We start from the raw sequence: 23734 nt of genomic DNA on the forward strand, positions 1-23734 counted from the left end.
CTTTAGTAGCTGTACTGACCTCCATGATGTCAGAATGTCATTGTGCAACCGTAGCTAAGAAAAGCCTCTGAGGAAAAAAACAAAGGAGCTTTGCATCTCCCAATAACATGAGATGTGCGTACACTGTATGGAGCATTTTGGAATTTGGACTGTTGTAGTGAGTTGCTGCTTTCAGTGTGATTAGACAATCATTGTTTCGTTTTCCTTGCTTTGACAGCGAGGGTGCTTGTATGCTGCTTAAGTCTTCTTAGTGCTATCTAGGTCAGTATACTTATGCTTTTTTTTTTTTTTTGTTTGGTCTGACGGATAACATCTGAAGGAAATTAGCACCAATTGTCCTTTTTTTGTTATATCTGAGGGGAGAAAAATATTTTTATAATTGATCAGAACCGTACACCACAGCACCTACCGTTTCTGCATTGCAGATATTTTTAGCTCTCACACTGCTTGTGGTTAACAGGGTGTAGCGTAGACACAGACAGCTGATCTTGCAGGCAGACCCTGTGCTTATGTGGTTTGTCAATACTGCTCAGGATTTTGATGGACTGCAAAAGAGAAAAAGCAGAAAGGAAAGAAAAAGAATGTTTTGTTTTAGTGAACATTGCATCTTTAGTTACGATATTTTTATATCACAGTCTTTTTATTTTCTAATTCTAAAACTAAAAAATTAGGAAAGCACAGCATCCAGGATTTAGTATGTGCGATACGACATCTTTCTGCATCGACAGGACGCCACCGTAGTCAATCCAGCCTTTCTCCAATAAGCAAGAAGATTTTCTTCAGCAGGCGGACTCAGCCACTGCACAGGCAGATTTTGATAAGAGTTTGAAATGCCTACTACTGTATCATTGTAGAATTTGGAGTTTGCTAACAGTGTTAGTGACTGGAGCTCATCTTGCATCACCAGTTGATGACAATTTTCTTTGTTCCCTCCCACCCAGTTGAACCAAGACTCTGTAGCTGATACGCAATGTCACTTACAACATTAATCAGATACTGCATTTAAGGTGAGCTGTCCCTTGCCTCCTCCCTTACCAGAGCTGTGCTGCAGTATGTATCTTACTCCTGCGAGCCTAAAATGGCAGGCAGGATTAACGTTGCTTGTGCTGTGTGCATGCTGTGTATTGAATTCATTATACCGTGCCTAGTATCTCAAATGTGAGTATGTTAAATGGTCTGTGTGCCATATCATGCAGTAGTGAAAACTGGCTTGTGCTTCATTACAGGCTTAGATATTTGAGCATCACCTTAAGAATTCTTTTTCTTTTGCAATGTGGTGAGCTGTTAGCTTGTCATCACATTCAAACTACGTTATTAGCCCTTGGAAAGGGGGAAAAAAAAAGAAAGAAAAAAAAAAGCAAACCGTGCTTCCAGATGGTGTCACCCTTTTTCTTCTTGCGTTTACTGTAGTTTAAATAATGTATATTGTATTGTTAATTAATGTGAATATCGAATTAAAGCACTTGAAACTTACATATTTATTATGCAGGTAGGAGGCACGTCGAATCTATTTTTAACTCTTACGCAGTCCACGTTGTGCAATGGGCTTTGGTTGTCGAGTTTATATTTTCAGCTGTGATATCAATAGGCTGATTTTCAGTAAATGTGACAAGTGGCCTTTGCAGTGGTCAGCTTCAAGCTCTGAACACTCTGAGGAGGAGGAAAAAAAACAACAACCTTGCGTTGCAGTTTTGGAAAACCTTGGATGAGGACATTTTTTTTTTCCCCACTCCTGCTTTCCCTATTGATAAACTCAGTTCTCCTGATCACGGTCTATTCAAGCTGCTTCCCATCTGGTTTTTGACAACTGCTTCTAAAAAAAATTATCAAGAAGACCAAGAATAGAATTTCTCTCCATCGCTTTTCATAAAAATGGCTGGGTGCACTGCCCTGCTGGCACTGCACTAAGTGATACACGCAGGTAGGTTGAGATTTGCATGTTTTACTGATTTCTTCGTCAGTGTTGCAAGAACATGAAATGGGCTTTGGAATGTAGCTTTCAGATTAAAAAAAAAAATTGTTAATGAAAACAACTGTGTCAAACTGTTGGTTTCAAATACTGGCATGGCAATTGTTTTTATCTGCTTTGGAAAAATTCTATTGTGGAAGTGGAGCAATCATGCCTGTTAAAATAATCATATGTACTAAGGGCGTGGCAACGCTTCTGCAACAAAAGAATTTTTGAAAACCCTATTGATTCAATCACATTGTAGAGCTGACTGTAACCATTACTGAGCAAAATGCAAAAGTAAAAATGGAGGGAGATAAGAAAAATGAAAAACATTCCAATTGCTGTGAGCGGTTTTCTGCGTTTTGTGCGAAATATTAAATAAAGATTAATATGCTGCATGCTTATTTTTTCAGTGTTGGCTACAAACATGAACCTTCAGTATTCCTTTTTATTTTAAGGTAGAAGGACTTCATATAGAGAGATTGATATAGATGGCCCTGTCAGCTCACACTGTGTATCAGTTCACTGAAGTGTGTTTTACTTCACAGAAAAAAAGGTTACGAAAGAAAAGCTGAACAACCTTAGGTGCAAAACCTGATGTTGAGCATTAAGGATGAAAAGAATTCTGAGTATTGTACTACTTACACCAACTTTTGTAATATATTTGTTTCAGATTAATATTGGGCCAGAACCAGTTTCCTTGGCAACCAAATCCATCTAAAAGATGTGATAGTGGAGATGTAAAATGAAGTTATAGTCTTTAATAACAATACCACAGTGCAAATGGAAATTTCACAGTTAGGTTTGTTTGCAGTCCAAAGAGGGAATTTGATCTTGTTTTGTGTTTCCACGTGGCCATCATTTATTAAACGATGCCGTGTTTATGAAGCTGTGCACAAGCAAAAGCTATTTTATTCCTGTTTTGCACTGGTTGTTTCCAGAAATGTACCCTAGTTTCCTTTTTTAATGTCTTGCATGTAGGTCAAAGTTTGCACTGCGTGTAAATGAAGTGATAGTTTCATTATTACAAATATAAAAGTATCACTGAAACATTTATTGGCAGAGAAATGTAGAGAATCAGAAGTATGTTTAAACCTCCTTCCCCCTTTGCTGAATTCAGCCATGGGAATGCTAATAAATCTGTCTTTAAACAGTGGACACATTCTGATGGTGCACTGAAGATCTGTTTATCCATACTGGAAAAGAACTTGTGTAGGATTGTAAGCAAGATTTTATAAAATAAGCTCACTTGTAGTCTATGGTGATTTGCAGACCTCACAGATTTTGAAAAAATTAAGTATTATAATTCCTTATTCTATTTTTAGCCGATATTTTAACAGTATCAGTGAAGTCAGTTCTTACGTGTACCACAATAACAGATGCTACTAAGTGTCTCTACTGTACTTATAATGTAGTGCATCTCCTTGTGAATCCCCTTTGTACGTGACTTGAGAAATTCTCACTGCTGCAACGAGACTTTTGCAGCAGGGTAGCCATTTTCCTTTCATGTCCTTGACTTTAAAATGACTAAGAGTATTTTGCTTCAGATGAGGACCCAGCACTGCAAATTAATACAAAGGAGGTATTTAGAAGCACAGCCAGTTACATTAATAACAGCCTTGACAGTTTCAGTACTATCAAACAAATCCTCATTTATTTCCAAACATACCACTTCGGTACATTATAAAGATGCAGAGTAAAACTGTTCAGGAATATGATTGTTGCCATCTATCTTGGCCGTGCTTAATAACGATAATAAAACCCATTTGATTAATAATTATGAGACAAGTTTGATGCAGTGCAATATTTTCCAGTTCCACCTAAAAAAACGGAACTGAAAACGTAATAAACAGCATTTCCCCAGTGATGTATTAAAGTTGGCTTTAATTTCTTATTTATTTATTTATTTACCTCCAGTTTGCTTCCATTGATTTTTTTTGGTCTGAACCATGACACGGAGTGCGCCATTACACGTAGGTCCCAAAACTGCATTTCCTTGTTTATATTTTGTGTGGTTATTTTTAAAGGAAGTTGCTGAGCCAATGCTATGCAGAAGCAATCTATTTATTGCCATTGATATTTATCTTTAGGGAAGACAGGGTGCTTTGAGTTAAACTGTTTTTATTCTGTCTTTGTGTTCAAATATATCCACTCCAAGCGTTTAAAGAACGCGTAGCTCTGTTACACGAGCACGCTTCACCACGCTCGTTCCAAATCTATTTGCAAATTTACTCTTTCGTTAGGGGGTGCAAGTCCTCTCGTAATTAATATGACTGGACTCAAGTGTTTTCATGATTCTGGAAAAACTCACTGGCAGCCTATGAGCAGTAATCTCTAGCTAAAGAAACTGAATTATTTATTAAGGAGGATTCTAGTAATTAGCAAGCTGTTTTCATTTTGCCTCTTTTACATGGTTTGCTTGGTAGTTAAATCCATCTAATGCAGTGTCAGAACATTGCAGCCAGAGCCACAGTACAAAATGTTGTGTAAATTCCATCCATTTTATTCGCTTTGGCTAAAGGGGCAACCGGGGCAGATAGAAACAGGTGCGGTTTTTCACACCTCCAGCACAGCTTCTCAGATGTTATTGTTGTGGGAGAGCATGGGGGTTTTGCACCATTTTATCCCGGAAGCCTTTTAATAATTATGCTTTATCCATGCAAAGTCCATTTCTGCCTAATGGAAAATCTACACAAAACTTGAGAGAAAATGAAATGAAAAATCATTCAATTAGACGTTATCTTGCTTGCTTTTTACTAGCCTTTCTGATTAAGGTTACTTCTGGCTCTAAACTTCATTTTGATTTGAAAATGCAGGTCTCACAGTGTGGAACTATGTACTGAGATAATATTTGTCAGACTATTATGCGGGGCTGTGGTAGTAAAGAACAGGTAACAACCCTCTGGGAGCATCTAGTGCCTCTGTTGTATTCTGTCAGGGGAATTGTTGCATTATGTTTTAAAAGGGCCTTTATTATGTATAGTATTTGTTATCAAATTTGGAAATACTTCAGCTTTGGTGAAGTCCCTTTACCACTGGATTCCTCCAGTGCAGTGTTGAAGTTTCCCATTCAGCACAACATTTAACAGTCGTCTGTGTATACAGATGTGCTTATGACTTTATTGGTGTTTGAGATAATAGGGACTTAATGTTAGTCTCCTTCATTCTGGCCTTTGTTACAGGCATCCATGAGCTTTAAAATATTTACTGAAATCAAGATACACTAAAAAACGTACTAAAGTACGTAAATGCTGAAGTATAAAGCTCATATTTTTGCATTTTAAAGCCAAATCTTGTAGTTCCTGTATGTTGTTTACGAAAGCAGGATTGCATGTTTGCAGATGAAGATGCATCTGTGTCTACTTCCTGCAATAAAAATGTCTGTCAGCTCAGTCATAGTGCCTTATCTGAAAGGTTTTTCAGTTGCTGTGTGGAACAATTTGATTTTGCTTAGTATATTTGGAATGCAGCCATGTTCTAAATAATTTTAAACTTCTACATGAAAACATTATTTGTGTTTGATGTATAGTAACATAAAATCTGGATGTTTCACAACGATTAGTCATTTAAGCAGGAAGTTATAGAAAGCATATTCCAGAGAGCAAGAGCTGTCCAGAAAAGTCTGGTGATAATAGCTGTGACAAGAGAGAAAAAAAAGAAAAAAAAAAGTGGCAGAAGGGAAAGAGGAGAAACAAAAGGCTTCTGAAAGACTGCAAAAAATGCATGGAGGCTTTCAAGATAAAGAATAAATTGTAATTGGTTTTGGCAATTTCGGTGGAGTCAAGGGAGTTGACTGGTAATGACAGTTTTTTCTTCCCGCACCATAATTTGTTTTCTAAATTGGCAAGCTGTGATAGCTAATCCTAGAAACACTGCTTTTCCACTGACTTTACCTTGTGAAACTCGGGAATAGACTTAGAAAGTTGTGAAGCCTTCATTATTTGATATGTTACCAGGTAGAACTGTTGGGAAAAATTTGTAAATAGTTGAGATGGGGGAAGGGCAGTAGAGCTAGGCTTGGCTTTAGTCTAATTTTTTCAGTGGTCCCAATAAAATAATTGGTTTTAAACTTGAAATGATTCTTAGATTTCTTTTTAGGGTATATTTTGAAATACAGTGTCCAGTTTACACTACGCAGGTTAAAGCATAATGAAATAATGCAGGCAGAAGCCTCATTCATAATCCTTTGATTAACAGTACTGCTTTATTGCTGGTATGTTACAGTCCTCCCAGATGAAGGTTTATAGTCCCACAGCAAAGAAAAACATAGATGAATTACACAATGTATCTGGAAACCAGTACTTGTCTACTAATTTAGTCATTAAATTTGGATTTTCCACTTTGCAGGCTGACTGACAGCCACAGAGTTCACAAAATTACTGAGATGATCTTGCTGAACAAACCTGTCGATACCACTTCTAAAAGGCTTTAACTGAGGAACAGCCTGATTTTAGGTGGGTAAGTTTATGGGGTGAACATGGCAAGCTAAATCTCTTTAAAACACACAGGGAAATACAACTGAAATATGTAACCCTCTGAAACCACGTAATTACATGACTTTGGTTATAGAGCTACCTTTCTAAGAATCACTTACAAGACTGCTCTCGCTATGGCACACTATGGTACATCACTCATGTATCAGTTTTGTTGGATTTGTTCAGCTCCTGCTGGGCTTCTGTTGCTATAGAGGTTGGAGAATTAAATCAAACAGAATAAATGTTTGAAACAGGCTGTTACGGGTTCTTAAAGCCTCCAAATGTACTGGCAGGCAAGCAAACCTCCTGAGCTTGCCATAATGTTAAATCTGGCAATGGATCCCAGTCACTACTGTTCATTATCAATCTGTGCCATATGGAAATAGTAGAGGAACTCTCATAACACTGATACCAATTTCTAATACAGTTGTTGTGTATAATTCAACTAAAAACTGCTAATCTCTACCTTAATACATGACTGTAATCAGGGGTAGCAAAAAAGCTACTAATAGTGAGTTGTGAACAGCTCTTTACAAATTCAAGTGCAGTACTGTGAGAAAAATATTTCAAAACAGGAGTTTTACATTTTACATGAGATCTACTGGAAATATTGGAAGTTTACTTTCTTTTTACTGTGAATGTACAATAATCATCACCTTGGTTAAATTAAGTCTGATAGTTACGCTTTAGATTTGAGGTATGTAGGCATTAAGTGAAATAATCAGGGAAACTGATTAATTCATTAATTTTGAATGTGGTCTTTTGCATACAATCACAGAGTATCATTTACATTACGGCAATTTTTGTTGATTTCTGTGGCACTTTTCACTCAAAGTTCACTGGGAAACAGTTTGTTGGATAATAGGTTGGCTTGGTTGGAAGAGACCTCAAAGACCACCCTGTGATATTTCAAAATAGACATAATAATTAAGGCTACCAGGCAACATGCAGAATAAGGAACCAAATTTAAAAACCAACAACAGCAAAAATCTCTGGAATTCCTGTAACGTATCAAAATGTCTTCTGTAGATCACTTTTAATAGACAGTGTTGTAAGACATAGAAAATGGTAACAGACTTTCAGAGACTGTAAGATGGCAGCGGTAGTTTAAATTAATCAACGAAACATTTAAATTAGATAAACGTAAGTGACCTGCACTTAAAGAAGCAATACGCTTCAAAATCGAAGTTGGACCTATTTTAAGTAAACTGCTACAGACTACTTGCTCAGTATATTTTAGGTACAATGCTGGGCCGTAACCTGTTTCCTTGGCAACCACATACGAATGAAAGGTACGTTAGCAAAGCTGCAGATGTGTGCCACTGAATGCTTACTAAGCAGCCCAATGCATTTACATATCATGCGCTAATAATAATGCATGCATTTTCAAAATCACCATATAAAAAGATTTCCGTGCATGGCCCAATGTGTATTCCTAATACTCAAAGGTTTTAACCCCCAGACCTTGTGTTTTCTGCGGAAATTTCTTTGTGATTTTGAGATTAAATTGCACTTGCAGTTGACACACTGAGCTTGGTCTGCAAGTTGAAACCTTTCTCCAAGACTGTGAATGCTTACAGACCTTCTTCATGGCAACAAAATATGGAAATTAAGATTTCCGTTATCTTTCATAAACGTGCAGCCATAGTAAATTTGAATCCTGCACCAGCACACAGATGCAAGTATGGTCATTCTGTTCAACACCGTGACAAACTAAAGCCGCTCAAAAAAAAATAGAGAGCCTGGTGTTGCTTGCGGCTCTCTCACTCTAACATACCCACGCAAAAAGACATCACCAAGTGTTGTCTTCCAACAGTCAGTGACAGAAAGGAGGAGGAAAAAGGGAAAAATCTCTATCAGACAGAATGCCAGTTGTTCATGGACGTCCAGGATAAGGCTAAGATGTAGCATTTAGGCAGTACTTTCTGTGCAATTGTTTACAATGTGCTATTTTGTTTTATGTTGCTTTATATATTTACATTTTTAAGATTCATGTACTTAAGATCAGTTTACTCTCTTCAGCAAGTTTATACACATTATTTTTGGCCTTTATTCTCAAGGTATTAATTTGTATTTAAAATGAAAAGCGTGTACAGTCCTTTGGGTTAACTATGCTACCACAACATGATGCATCTTGCAGAAGTCAGTCTAAAATGCCAATCATAGGTAGTAAAAATGGGAGTCTGCAAGTTCTGAGCTTAAATTCAGTTACTCTGGTCAACAGAGAAGTTGTTTGTATGACCAGTAGTTTAATTAAAGCCCTCTTCAAATCCATTAAAAGATTTCCCTTTGACTTTTTTTTTTTTTTGGGAGTATGAAATAAGAAAGGTGGTTTCACACTTAACATAGCAATGTTCAGGAGTCATGAGACTGCTCGGGAGATGCAAGTTGACAGGTTTTTGTGGTTGTTTTTTTGTTGTTCTTCTTATTGTGCCCCATCTGATCTAAGCTTACTGTCAGGCAATGAGTTTTACTTGGGGTAACTGATGCGAGAGGCTGAGCATGCAACACAGAGCAGAGCTATAGACATCAAGGTTTTCTTCCTGCTGCCAGCTGCTGCCCGCTTACTGCTACAGTTCTCCATTACCTGCACAGGGGCCCCACAACAGCTTTTAGGTTGGAAACATACAGCAGAACAGAAGAAGAGGAGGAGGGCTTGAGTTAGTACAGAATGGAGTCTAGGAACATTTAAGAGCACACAGACAAAGTTATTGTATGTGTCATAGAAATTGCCAAAATTAATTGCCACACTTCAGTGGTGATTCAGAGTAATAGCTATCACTTATGCATTGCTTTTGCTATGCTAAATTTTAGCAGTATAAAAGTAAAATAAATACGTAAATAAAACATTTTTAAGGAATATTGGTGGCAAGCAGTGGCCATTTAACAGCTTGAAGACCAGTTCTAACTTTTTAAATTGGCTGTCCAGCCATCCAGCAGGCCACTAAATCAGGAAATAGCAGGGAAAAGGATTTTGCTTTCAGTCTAGCAAGATTTGCTATGTCAGCTGTAGGAAAGAGCAAAAAGTGCTGTATCTGCCTGGTCCCCAGCACACCTGACTGAGAATAATAGTGGCTCCTGAGCATACAATTGGCCTGCTGCTCTTGTCAATTTAGATACTTAGATTTAGATACTTAAAGGATGTTTCCTCTGAAAACTGGAAAAATGAGATAATAGTTGGACTACTTTCATCCTTCAGATAACCGAATGAGCAACAGAATACAACATAATAATTGTCCAAAATGAAATTACAGGTTTAATTTGATAATTTTGTTGACAACAGTAAACACAGAAAAATAGAAAATGCTATCTGTAAACAATAGTCTCAGGACTGCAGTCGATCTGTGCTAGCTGGGGACTCTGCTGTGTCCCAGGAGTGTGGGAGGGCAGAAAGTGGCTTGTCAGCAGCAGAGAAAAAAAATGAAGACTTACATGGAAATAATGTTGAGAATGTTCAGAGACAGCAAGATGTAAGGTCAGCTGATTGTTAGTAGCCATATGACGTAAGCTTTTCTATTTTTTGCTAAAGAATAATTTGGATGTATTTGGTATTCCAGTTGCTTCATTTTATTATTTATTCTGGTGGAGAGACAATCTTAAATTTATATGTTCAAAAATTGTTTGGATGTGATTGTTTAGAGTTAATGAGACATAGAATAAGCCATGCCTAAGATGAATTGTCAAAAGCCAGTATACCTTAGAGATATATCTGAAACATGCACAGCTCACTACCTTGAGAATCAAATGATTTCTGCCCGGCTTTCCTGTTCCAGCCAGATTTAGAGAAGCTGGCAGCTGCCACTGGTCTCAGTAACTATGCTCCTTCCCCTGCTTCTCCCTTCACTCACTGGTCTAGGAGAGAATGAACATTATGCAAAGCAATGCCTTTCCTTTCTTATCTGACAGAAAGGGGAGTGGAACCACTTTGGGCTGGTCTGCCCGAGGGGTGAAGAGCTTTGTTTTTGATCTCAGCAGCATGGCTGGTTGCTCTGACCTCAGCTGTGAGCGCAGAGAAGGCAGTCCATCCAAAGATCTTTCTCCTGGATAGTCTGGTCTGCTCAAGGCATTGAAAAGGACTTGTCACTCAAGAGCAATTTACTAGATCTGGTAATGCTACACATATTGCTGTTGCTACCATTAATAAGGAAAGCTGAGCAATACTGACCAGAGAAGAATATTGGAACACTTCCTTTTTTCACTAGGCAGCCTAAGCTTTTTCCTTACTCCTAAGGAAAAAATACCATGTGCCATGATTTGCAGAAGTGAGATTGTCAGACTCGAGCAAAGCATACATAGATAACCACTTCAGAAACCTTGGGACTGTTTAATTCGTTTTAAAGAAGTTTGCTTACAATTTTCTTTACCCCTTGCAGTAATATCATGTAAGAAGTAATCCATTTTCTTTGTGTACAAGTGGTTTTATAATGAAGCATTATAATGAGAAGGTAAAATCCGGGGTGTTGCCAAGTTGGCCTTGTAAAGAATTTCTTACTCTGAAAGAGCACATCTGTAAGGAGCTGACGGGATTGCAAATTCAAGTAGCTCAAATCTACATAAGGAAATTAGCACCTTGAATTACAGTACTGGTCAGAGAAAAAGTGATTCTTTTTACAGTGGATTAGCTAGAGCTGCCCTAAGAAAACACACAAAGATAACAATTAAAAACCCAATTTTCTTCAACTGTTACATTATCCATAGATATTAAAATGCCAGGACATTGAATAGCCAAGTACAAATAAGTTAATGTCTTTAAATTGGGGGTATCTGCTGTATGAGTTACTTACGTCTTTGATTTTCAGAACAATAGAAAAAAAAGCAAAATTAATTAAGATGTAGTGGGAATTGAAAACCTAATCTTCCTTAAATTTGTTTCACATAATCTAAAGAGATAGTCGTGTTTATCACTGCTCAGTAATGCATGGTTCTTTATTTCTTTTATGGGTTTAAAACAGGTTTAATTTAATCCACATTATTGTACTTGTACTGACGAAATATTAGTCACAAATACTTCTGTGGCACTTCTTTCATACATCCTCATTAGTACATACTGACATTTACGTACATGCCTAAAACAATACTGAGGAACACTGCATAAGCGATACATGAAGTCCAAGATCCCATTAAAAGTAACCTGGATGTGAGTATGACAGTCTGCTCCGTCACGTTCCAGGCGTTCTGCTCCTGACTCAAGGCCCAGCTTTTCCCTCAGCTTTGTGATTCCAAGGACGTGGGGAAGGGGCAGAGACAGAACACCTGTGGGAAGGCTGTACCGAATCTATGGGATCGCCTGGCTACATCAAGTCCAACTAATTCCCTCTTTATTTAGGCAAACGTTTGTTAGTGCTTCTGAAGCACTGACAGTACTGAAGTGATAAATAACGTAAGCAATACGCACAGAGGATCAGACAGCTGCTTGAAAGAAGTGTCTTCATGAAACCCTGTTTATTTCTGTTGTCAGGTAAGGAAGAGAAGGCAATTGCAAATTCACTTAAGGATCCAAAGAGAACTTATTGCAGGCATGATCATTTCAAGGAAGTATCTCCATTCTTCCTTCTTGCAGTTGCAGAAGTTCAGCACTGAGCCGCTTCTCTCCTCACACCTTTCTTCACGCGAGAAAGGCTTTGAAGGAGAGTAAAGCAACCCTTCGTGAGGTATAAAGGAACAGGAAGCGATGTGGACAAAACCGCACTGATGGCAACGGAGCAAAGGGCCGGACATTAGGGAATCGTCCTCAATTCACAGTAGTTGTACATAAATAGCCCGACGCGTTAAATGTCACAGATAGAAGCGTTAAGCGTTAACGAAACGCGGAGCATTTGCAGCAGAACAAACACGAGACGCAACGCGGCAGCCAGCAGCGCAGGGCAGCCGCCGCGCCGAAGCCATCCCGTATTTCACAAGCCGCGGGCAAATCCGATTACCGGGATTAGCGCAGCAAAATGGCGGCGGCGCCCTCCCGCCTCGCGTCGGCGGGTCCCGCGCTGCAGGCCGCGCGCCGCTAGAGCCGGCACCTGTCAGTCCGCAGCGGCGGGACGCGCCGCCACCGCTCCGCACCGCCGCCGCCCGCCCCCCGCCCTGGAAGACCCCGCAGGCGTGGTTCTAATCGCCATGTAGCTCAAAACAGTGAGTTGTTCTGCATTCCGTTGTGACGTTAGCGCTTAATCGTTTCTGTCGGTGCTACGAGAAACCATGCTCTGAGTTAACGCGCGTCGCTGCTTTAGCTCGAGATGCGATCTTGTCCGAGTGCGGCTATTGCCCGTAAACAGGAAGCGTCTTCGAGCTGTCTGCAGCTGACGGGCTGCCAAGCGTTTGATGTTTCAGGGGGCTGTTTCAAGACAGACAAGTGTACTGACGTGAAGCTGCCCCGTCGCGAGCTGCTATCGCGTGTACCTGGTAGGGACCGGCGGGCCGAGCCCTGAGCTGCAGCCGCCGCAGCCTTTTACTCGCGGCCGCTTTAACCAGAAGAGGGCCCGGGGCTTCTCCTGCGCGCGGCCAGCTCCACCGTGTGGGCAGCGCGGAACCCCGCGGGCAGAGCGGCGCCGGCTGCTCGTTCCGGGCCGGGCGCGGGCGGCCGTCCTGCCGCGGGGACGGGGTTCCCCTCGGCTCTTACGGCGACGGCCATAACTGCAGGAGAAGCGCAAGGCTTCTCTGGGCGCTCGTGAAGCTTTAAGGCTGTTTTCGCTCCGAGGAGAAGCTGTCACAACACGTCTGGACTGGGAGTTGAGGGAATGCGTTAGGGATGTAATAACGACGAAGAGTTAGAAGGCCTTCGGAGCGGTTCCGGTGGCTGTGGAAACCTGCCTGCGCTCACGGTGCTGTACCCGAAGGTGCTCCCCTCCTGCTGTCCGAATAACGAGGCTGAGGGAAGAGGCAGGCTGAAAAACTCATCTGCAGTCTGGAGCACTTGCGAGGCTGCAACGTGTAGAAGGAGGAAGTATGACAGGGTAGGCCAGGGTGCAAGAATCAGGAGACTGAAATAGGAGCGTTATCAACGTGCTTATAGAAATCATGGGTCACCATTCAGGTGTAGCACTAAGCTGCAAACCATTGCAAGCTATTAAGGATAATTAAGATAATCATTAAGATTTTACTGCATGCTTGAGGCTGTTTGGAGAGCGAGGGGAGCCCGGAGTGGGTGGCCTTGTGTGCTGTCTGCCCAGAGGGACCAGGGAAACAAAAACAGCCGTGAAAGCGATGGTTCGACATCAAGTACTGAATTAATATTGCTGTATAAGCAGGGATCAGGATCGTAGAGCTGCAGGGCCACTTGTTTTTGTTTGCTTTTTGTTCTGTTTGCTCGGTCTTGATGCCTAACCCTGTTTCCGCTGTAGAGCAAAACTGTCCCTGTAAGACAGTTGGATGCTGATGAATGGTCATCACTGCTTGGGAGAACAGGCTGGAAACAAAACCAAGGTTGCCCTCGAAGTATGTTAGTAGCGTAGAATGGAGCTGAATGTAACACTAGTATGGCGTGTTTCCATAGAATGAATACCAGAAGGCAGTAACATCTTCAGAATCCCATGTTTGGGATTAAAAACCAGATAAATTCAAAAACTGATGATATAATAGATTGTAGGACAGCTTTCTGTTTTTTATTTTCCGTAGGTACAGGCAAGTGGCTCTGTTGTTCTGTTAATGCGGCCAGCTGGTCTGTCAAGTTTGGGGTCTGAAGGGGGGTAACAAAGTCCGTCTCCATGTGTCACAGAGTGCACTTTCCTGACAATAGATTTCAGAAGTTTAGCAAGAATAGAAAAAAATATTCCCGGATTGCAACTTTGGTAGTAAAAATTTTCTAATTGTTATAGTTGGTGTTTATAGGCCTGAAAGATTTCTTGTGATCTCTTTGTTCACTTCAAAATAATATTGATATAAAAATCATCAGTAGCTTCTTCTCTCTGCAGTGCCCGTAAGGAGCTGGCTGATGTAGTCCTTGCAGTTTGCTGTATCATCCATGAGGCATAGCTAGCCACATTTTTATTTGGGTGCACCCATCTCTGAACTGTCTGTTAACTTTTAGTCTCTTCATACAACTGTCCTGTGACAGTATTCTCTTGATGTCGGAAAAGGTAATGATAACTTTCAGTAAACCCAGTGACCAAGAGACACAGAGATCAGTCTTTCCCAATGAATTCTGTATTTCTTGGTCACAGTAGCACTTCCTCAGAAATTGAAATGCTTTTCCTGTTTCTGCCATAGTAACTTCAAATGGAATGTAAAGTATTCCAAAAAAATATTCCACTTGTGTGTGTGCTGGGTAGGGCATTCTGATTTTACAGCATTTTTGACAAATGGAAGAAGCAAGACAGGTAAAAGGAAGTAGAGAATCGTTACATGCATGAATAAATGGACTGTTTGGGAATTGCTTATTTTGAGATAGAACCAAAACCCACAGGCTCTAAAACTGTAACTGCTCCAGAGTTTCCTGTATAACGTTACAGTGACATAGGTACCAGATAGTTTAGCTCACAGCAAAAAAAATTACCTGTCCACAAAGCAAGTGATAGTTTCTGCTGTCTTTACAAAAGGAATCTGGTGTTTCACTGAGCATGCCTTCATATCCATGATTCAGAGACAACAAAAGCTGTCAATCTGTGAACATACAAGTAGAAAATGAAAATACTTCTCTTTTTAGGAGGATACATTTTGGAATATCTGGTTGTATAGTAAAACTTGTACAATGTGTTACCCTAGTGTTTTTAGTAGGCCATGCAGAAACATGCCTTATAGTAAAAAAAAAAAAGTCTGATATATTTAGCAAACTGTATGAGATGATATGTCTTTGAGCTAAAACCAGCTGCTTCCTATACATAAACGGCAAGATCCTACAGGACAATTCACCAGGAGGTAGAGCTGCATCGTTTATTTCATACACTCAGGAAATAACTCTATCAGTAGCTCCTGTTGTGAAATGTTTTTGATGTCTGACAGTTGGTTTCTAGTACTGTATCACATGAGCAAGTTAGATGTAATCTCTAACGTTGTCAATGAGAAAAAGGAATCAATTATGCAATAGTGGCTGCTGGCTTGAAAAGAAGTATTATTGTAGTATTCTTTCTGTCATAGACTTCATATGCTAGAAACCATCTACAATTGCTTAGGGGGTTTCAGAAAGGAAATAGCTATACTCAGTTCCCACGAGCTTTATGTTATCACGCCAACTGAATAAATATTTCCTAGGTCAAGTAAGTGTAATGAACAAACATGATAAACCATGATTTAGTAATTAAAAGGAACAAAACAGTGCATTTGCATTTACAGCTAGGGTGAGTGGCCAGATAATCAAAATAATACCAGTCTACCTTTCTCACTTACAGCGATGGAGTGATTTCTTGCTCTCTGTGGCATATATATAAGTGGTGTTTTTGAGAATTTGGAATTTGATTTTTCTGAAGTCTGTGCATTGAAAATTCTCAACTGTTGAACTGTCGTAGGAGTTTTGGCTGTTCACATGGGCAGCACCTCCCTGCTGGAAACACTGGCTATGTTGTAAGGTACAAATGTTACTTCAGAGCTCCATCTTAGATGTACAAAATTGTATCTTGTAGAACTACATTGTGTTGTACATGTTTTTTTGTTTTTTTTTTTTACACGATTTGATTTGCAGTGAAATACATGATGGATTTCTGATGAACTATCCAAAATGTAACTAGACCAGCTAGAGCGAGAATATATCACCTTCACATGAACCTTGTTTTCAACAAAGGATTACTTCTGAATATCTTGAGTGAGAGAGCCAGAGTATTCTCAGTCATTGTTAGTTGTTTATGAAAACTTACCCTGCAACTGGAACTTTATTTCATAGGATCTCAAATCCCTGTTTTAAATACCATCTTAATAAGATGATCAAATGCAGTTGTGTTTTAAAGTCATTCTATGACTAACAGCCTCAGAAAACAAAGCAGTTGTATCCACAGGATCACGGCAAGTCAACCTTCCCCATAACCACTGCCAAATACCTCAACCACGTGCTGGGGGAGTTTCCTCAAGGGTTCAGTGAGTCATTTAGAGTGAATCTGGGCGGATAGAGCCACTGGCACAAATGAAAAGTGGCAGAAAGCTGGCAGCTGTGGTTGCCAGTGAAAGGCACTGGGTGGGAGCTAGGCCATGCAGTGCAGGGAGGATCACCTGCCTCTTGCTGAGGAGCTACAGGTGTCCCTGCATCCTTGATCTGTGCATAGGTATCTGTTGAAGCAGTAGCACAGCTGGAATAAAATGGGGAATGTGCAGCTGGTGGATGTGATGATGCATCTAAGATTGTAGAGTCAGTCAGCTGGGAGAAAATGATTTCTACCTGGAGATCACCCTATGTAAATAATCATCCTGATGTTCTGAGAAGCCAGTTTACCTTCGATATCGCTGGCACTTGTGAATCTAAGTAACTTTAACATGAAATGCTATGACAAAAGTTGGTATGTTTAAAAGAAAAAAAAAACAACAAAAAACTGTAAGAGAAATGCAGAACTATAAATTTGATATGTAATTTAAACAAATCCCTTTTTCTTTTTCCTTGTAGATGACAGTCATGTCCCATTCAAAGGATCTCAAGGACGACTTCCATAGTGACACTGTACTTTCCATTTTAAATGAACAGCGCATTAGGGGTATTTTATGTGATGTCACCATAATTGTGGAAGACACCAAATTTAAAGCCCACAGTAATGTGCTAGCAGCTTCAAGTCTTTACTTTAAAAACATATTTTGGAGTCGTACTATCTGTATTTCAGGTCATGTACTGGAATTAGATGATCTCAAAGCTGAAGTCTTTACAGAAATACTGAACTACATCTACAGTTCCACAGTGGTTGTTAAGAGACAAGAGACTGTAACAGACCTTGCAGCTGCAGGGAAAAAACTGGGAATATCGTTTCTTGAAGATCTTACAGATGTTAACTTTTCAAGCTCCCCCTGCCCTTATGCATACTGTGTAAGCGAGAAAGGGTCTGTCAAAGAGGAAAAACATGAAAAGAGACATGAAGACTCCGCTGTGACAAATGGACCACGAATTACAAATGCATTCTCAATTTTTGAAACTGAAAATAGTTTGTTTTCTCCACTCGATTTGAGGGCAAACTTTAAAAAGGTATCTGAGACAATACAAACCCCCAACGTCAGCCTTGACAGAAGCAACACTTGCAAAGATGCAGAGCCAGCCAGTACGCTGGCAGAGCACTCCTACGCAGTTTCTTCAGGCGGAGATACTTTTCAAGGAACGCCTCACTTTGAACAGGAAAGCAGCTCTTCGTACAATGCAGCTGAAGACCACTATGAAAATGTCCGAGCTACGCCACTCATTCAGCCAGTAAAACAAGCATGTAGTACTACTCCAAAAGCGGCCTTCAAGCCCCAGGGTACCAGTTTGGCTGTAGCAAAAGCACCAGCTTCTACGGTAGCCAATGCAGAAGCCCAGCCTGAAACGGTTAATGATCAGAGAATTATTTCCATTCCAAAACCTCAGAATAAAGCAGGAGATCTCCATTTGTCCAGAGAAGAAGAAAACGCATCTGCTAATATCTCTGGGTCTGTGACAACTGTTGTTCCACCTGCTTACAGCTGTAACTGCTGTGCAAAATCGTTCAGTGACAGGGCGTTACTCAGTACTCATCTTCAACTCCATTCGGAGCATCAGGAAACTTTCATATGCAAATACTGCAGCAAACAATTTGCAAATCTAAATATACTGGAAAGTCATGAACAAGTCTGCATGAGATCAAGTAGCTTATCTGTTCACAGTGGGAATGAACAAAATTTTTCAGATAATTATACTGCTACGGATGGAAGGAATGAGAGTTCATATGCAAACACAGAGCCTCTATTGTCTGAAAACAGCATAACTGATTACTCTAATGCAAACTGTGCTTTACCAGAAACGGATCACTTGGTTAAAGTTGTTGATGGGCAGATATTATATACTTGCATAGTTTGCAAACGTAGTTATGTAACGTTGTCGAGCCTTCGAAGACATGCAAATGTGCATTCGTGGAGAAGAACATACCCGTGCCACTACTGCAACAAAGTATTTGCATTAGCTGAGTATCGCACAAGACATGAGATCTGGCACACTGGAGAAAGGCGGTATCAGTGCATTTTCTGCCTAGAGACTTTCATGACTTATTATATACTAAAAAATCATCAGAAGTCTTTCCATGCAATTGACCATCGTCTCTCAGTAAGTAAGAAGACAGCCAATGGAGGCTTAAAACCAAGCGTGTACCCATACAAACTTTACCGACTTCTGCCCATGAAGTGCAGGCGACTACCTTATAAGTCCTACCGAAATTCTACGTATGAAAACGTTCAAACAAGTAGCCAAGTTAATGAAACTGCTTCTAGTAACTGCTTCCTTCAGAGTTCTCTTAGTTCTGAGCTACCGCCGCTGAATTTTCAAAGTAATATATTATCAAACAACAGAACTCTTGTCTTGGACACTTCTTCATGTAATGATACGGCATCTTCCACAAATCCTCAGAACTCTTCCTCTTGGGGAGTAGGTATCTTAAATTCTGATCTGCAAAGAGACTTCTTCACAGCTGACAAAAGAGTTCCCACTGCTACAAAAGACTCTGGTTCTCATGAGTATGATTCCTCAGTTGTGTCTTTAACTAATGTGAACGAAAATTCAACCTCTGTGATCAGTTACAGCAGTTCTGCACCCTCTGTTATAATGCACAGCAGCAGAGTTTCATCAGTAATAATGCACAGTAAAACAATCACTTCTGTAGAAAACAGTAAAACAGATTCTTCTAATGCTGTACCTAGTCAGCCTGTAAGTGATGATTGTAAGTATGGGTCGGATAATTATGGAAAATGTATTACAAAATCAAAACCTATTAAGGAGAAAAAGAAAGCACTGCTGTGCAACAGAGCAGAAGCAGCTGAGGATACGCAGCACGTCCAAGGATCTGGAGGTTCATCTAGCAAAACCACTAATACTGCTGAAGAGTCGAGTAAAACTGAGACTTATATTGCAAAGCCTGCCTTACCTGGAACATCTACTGACAGTAACGTTGCTCCTCTTTGTCAGATAACAGTAAAAATCGGTAATGAGGCTATTGTAAAAAGGCATATATTAGGATCTAAGCTATTTTGTAAAAGGGGACGAAAATCTAAACACGAGTCCAAGCAGGACAATTTAAATGAGGAATCAGAAACAGAGGTAAAAGAGAAAAGCCCATCTAGGCTCTATAGCTCAGAATGCCTGGAGCTGACAGAAATGTGTGATGATGTAAGTGATCAGGATTCCAGTGATAAACCCTGGAGACCATATTACAATTACAAACCGAAAAAGAAATCTAAGCAGCTAAGAAAAATGAAGAAGACCAAATGGAGGAAAAAGCACGGAAACAAGAACACCATTATGGAAAGTCACAGTCCGTGCAGTCGGGAGTATGCACTCAGGAGTGCTCCTGAAGACAAGGCAATTAGTCAAGAAGAGAACACAGAAATGCCCAGTCTTCATTGTGAGCTCTGTGAAGATCAGAACTCCACTGCAGAAACTCAAGAACATGTACATTGGCATGTATCTACTCCAAAGCCTTACATTTGTGAATTATGCCAAAAACAATTTCAAAGTCCATCCACCTTAAAAATGCACATGAGGTGTCACACAGGGGAAAAGCCCTTCACCTGCAAAACCTGCGGTAAATGTTTTTCAGTTCCTGGAAATTTACAGAAACATGAACGTATTCACCTGGGTGTCAAAGACTTTGTGTGCCAGTACTGTAATAAGGCATTCACTTTAAACGAAACACTCAAAATACATGAAAGAATTCATACTGGAGAAAAACGCTACCACTGTCAGTTCTGCTTACAGAGTTTCCTGTATCTTTCCACCAAAAGGAACCATGAGCAAAGGCACATACGTGAGCATAATGGAAAAGGATATGCGTGCTTTCAGTGCCCCAAAATTTGCAAGACGGCAGCTGCTCTGGGAATGCACCAGAAGAAACATCTATTCAAAAGTACGGGTCCACCAGATAGAAAAGAACAGTTCTGCAACGAAAGTGCTCAGCTGTTGGAAAATCAACATTTCCTTGGCTCAGAAGGAAGCGAAGGGAAAACCATACAAAATGTAACTCCAGAAGTTACACTCTGAGTGACAGTTGTGCAAAAGAGAAGAAAAATACAAAACTATATATTGGAGAAGATGTAGGTTCATTGAATGGGGAAAATTCTCCGCAGAGATAATTTACGAAGATTAAATGTCTTCATTTAAACACATGTCAATATATGCAAAGGAAAGAAAAATAACGCTGGAAAGAAAAACTAGTATTTGCAATAATACAAACTTAGTTTGAAAGACCCCAAATAGTTTTGCCAGAATAGACTTCTAGCATACATGTAGAGAGGAAGAAGAAGAAGAAAAAAAAAAGACCAACTAAACTGCTTCTACTTAAAGCTAGAAGAAACTAGCCACTGAACTGTTCTACAGTGCTGTTTTTCAGTCAGAATCATTCTGGACAAAATAAATATATAGGTTCAAATTATATATTATAGAAGGAATTTTTGCTGCAGAAATCATGTCGCTTTTTTTTTTTTTTAAAACAAATGTTAATGTGTTTATAAACAAATCGTGATTTAGTGTATTCTACAGTGAAGATGGGCAATGTTTCATCAGTTTGGGTATGCTGAAGTACAGTTGAGTTTTGGAGTGCTTTTCTGTAACTCAACATTTACAAAACATACACAGAAGTATAAACCTTTTTTCCTTTCTGTTTTTAGTTTTGTAGTTACCATAATATGCATTAAGTCTCTGAATGCTTGTGCAGAAAGTATGCCAGATTAGAGGCATCTCTGAAACATTTAATAAAGATTCAGTGCAAATCCTAGTAGCCAGTCTTCCAAACGGCAGAAGTTCCAAATGATTGAACTGTAAAGTTATTCAGGTCATCTGTTGAAAGAAAGTTGTTCTCATGAAGTAGTATAGTTTGAAGAACTCTATAAAGCATCCACCTCCTTGTGAGTCTGAAACTCCTGTCTTTTAGAAATACCATTCTTCTCAGCAGAAGAAGAGGAGATAAGAGTCTTTTTCCACATCCTGGTGTAATGCCTGGACAACAAATGACAGTGCAGTCACAGAAAATGCTTTGATTTTTGGGAGGAAGAGGTAAATCACATTCTTGCTTCCAGGTATATCCCTGGGGCAGTTTCCATATATAACAGGGATAGGGCCAATCTGTGGGGTTCCTTGTCATCCCTGTGCCTTAAATGCAATATCAGTACTTTGTGTGTCTCAGCATCTCACCCCAGGCAAGCTTCATCTCAGTGTCCCTTGTCCAAGCACAGTAGGCCCAGAGCAGAGAAGTGCCAGCATCAGGTTACTGGGAGAAGCCACGTTGGCCTTTCTGCTTCCCTTCTTCTGTCACACCAGAATGTCACAGTGGGCCTTCTGGCTGCACAGTTTGCATTCACCAGGAATCAGGAGGGTAAGCTTCTGAAAGAAGACATCACTGAAATTAACAGTACAGTTAATCACATTTTCACAAAATAGTGTTAATTTTAACCAAAATGAAGAGGTTTAAAAAGTTGAAGAGGTTAAATGTCTACCAGTTGCATATTATATCACAGGGCTCTGTTGTACTCTGTCTGCACTTCCAATTTGTTATGTACATTCATTGTTACAAAGTGTTAAAAATGTTTTAAGTCTGGACAACAGTCAGTGAACCTCAATTCTATGTGCAAATATGGTACACAATTTGTTTACTTGGTTTTCCAAAATATTCTAAAGGAAATTATAGCTTGGGTATGATAAAATTACAATTGAAATTATAGTACAGTATAGATTGAAGTAATAATGTAGTCCACTTATTTATCCTGTCATCGATGAACGCTGTGAACCCTTTGAGAAATGTTTGGTTTCATAGCAGTTTTGGTTCCATTTTCAATTAGGATAATAGTAGGATAAACACAGGAAAGTATGATGATGTTTCAAAGAAAGTACACGAAGATATTTTCTAAGTGGACTTGTATGATGATAATTATAGACCAAAGCAAATAAGGTAGAATATTTATACATATAAAGATAATTTTACAGATATTTTATATAACTGTATAGTTCATAAGAAAAATATTGATAGCTTGTGTTAGGTTTGGGGGGGGTTTGTATATTTTGATAAAAACACAATGACTTTGTAACTCTGTATATTATCTACAGTTTATAGCAAAGGAGTTTTAAGATGGCAATGTCATGTTTATAGTTCAATTGTGGCACTTTTACTACAAGTAACACATTGAAGTAATGAGTTAAGTATTAATGACCAAATTAGAATTAAAATAAGTGTAAGAGAAAGTAAATACTGTACGTTGTCAAAGACTGTAATTTGCTGCATCTGTATTTTTGTTTAGAAGAAAATATTAAATGCAGATGTTAAGGATTGATAAAGAGTCTAATTTTATTTTTAGAGAGAGTTATTATAACTGTTTTTGCTTGATTAAAATAACCTCTTCCTATTTTTCTGTAAGTCTCCATTTTTTAAATTAATACTTAATCTCTACAGACAAGAGATATGTATCTTCTACCCAATGTTTCATTATAAGATTAAGCAACAGAGTTACCAAACACTCCCTCTGTTAAAGTCAGAACAGTGAATTGAAACACGCCAGAGCTCAAGGGAAGTGACAGCATCTGCTGGCATCGTGCAGTGATGGTGAACACTGTGTTGAGGTGAACAGAATCTCCTGTTCGGTACCTTAAAGGAGTCAAAGACAGGTAAACTTTTTAATGCTTTGCAACATCTTAAACCTGTTTTCATGATGACCCAAAACTTTAAAGATCTTAAAATTAAATTCCGATAGTATCCTTGTGGTATAGATTGTGTATTTTACGCAGTGCACTTCCAAGCACTTGGGAATGCTGCCAATATGCATGGTTTCTTAATTGCATCAGAGAAGATAAAGATATGAACAAAACAGAAAACTCTGTACTCAAAGTACTTCTCCTTCAGCTAGAAAAACTTAAGTTCAGCATTTAAAGATAAATTTAAGCTAAATTATTTAGAGCACATTGGGATAGTCCTCAGTAGAGATGTATACTTACACAAAGAAAATTGGCTACATATATATATTTTTCTGTCCTATTTAGAAATCTAACTAAAAGTTACTTCAAAGAAAGGTGATATTAAGTTAAACAGTGAACTCCAGCTGTCATGCAGCTTTCGAGGGTGTTATGGAAGAACTAAAGTCACATATCTATAAAATATGCAAAATATCTACAAAATTGTTGCAACACAGCTAACCATATCTCTTCCTTCTCTGATCAGGAGTTTTCCATCCCAAAGCTCTCAACTCTGAGCCTGGGTTCACCACTCACAGG

The 23734-nt window shown here is 39.3% G+C and overlaps 1 protein-coding gene across 11 annotated transcripts; it reads left to right on the forward strand.

Moving 5' to 3' along the window:
- The first annotated feature begins 548 nt into the window (after nt 1-548).
- ZBTB38 (zinc finger and BTB domain containing 38) lies at nt 549-22872 on the forward strand. Of its 11 annotated transcripts, none has more exons than XM_052686312.1 (3): nt 550-1007; nt 6299-6405; nt 16940-22872. In XM_052686312.1, the coding sequence occupies exon 3, from the start codon at nt 16940-16942 to the stop codon at nt 20516-20518; it is 3579 nt and encodes a 1192-aa protein (XP_052542272.1). In that variant the 5' UTR covers nt 550-1007; nt 6299-6405; the 3' UTR covers nt 20519-22872. The 11 variants fall into 11 exon arrangements, with proteins under 11 accessions (XP_052542278.1, XP_052542272.1, XP_052542276.1 ...); XM_052686310.1 differs by lacking the exon at nt 550-1007 and adding an exon at nt 1500-1921; XM_052686318.1 differs by lacking the exon at nt 6299-6405 and having other exon boundaries at nt 549-1007.
- The last annotated feature ends 862 nt before the right edge of the window (nt 22873-23734 follow it).

This window comes from Tympanuchus pallidicinctus, unplaced genomic scaffold, assembly GCF_026119805.1.
Source record: "Tympanuchus pallidicinctus isolate F22 unplaced genomic scaffold, pur_lepc_1.0 scaffold22, whole genome shotgun sequence".
In the NCBI taxonomy this organism is placed as follows: domain Eukaryota; kingdom Metazoa; phylum Chordata; class Aves; order Galliformes; family Phasianidae; genus Tympanuchus; species Tympanuchus pallidicinctus.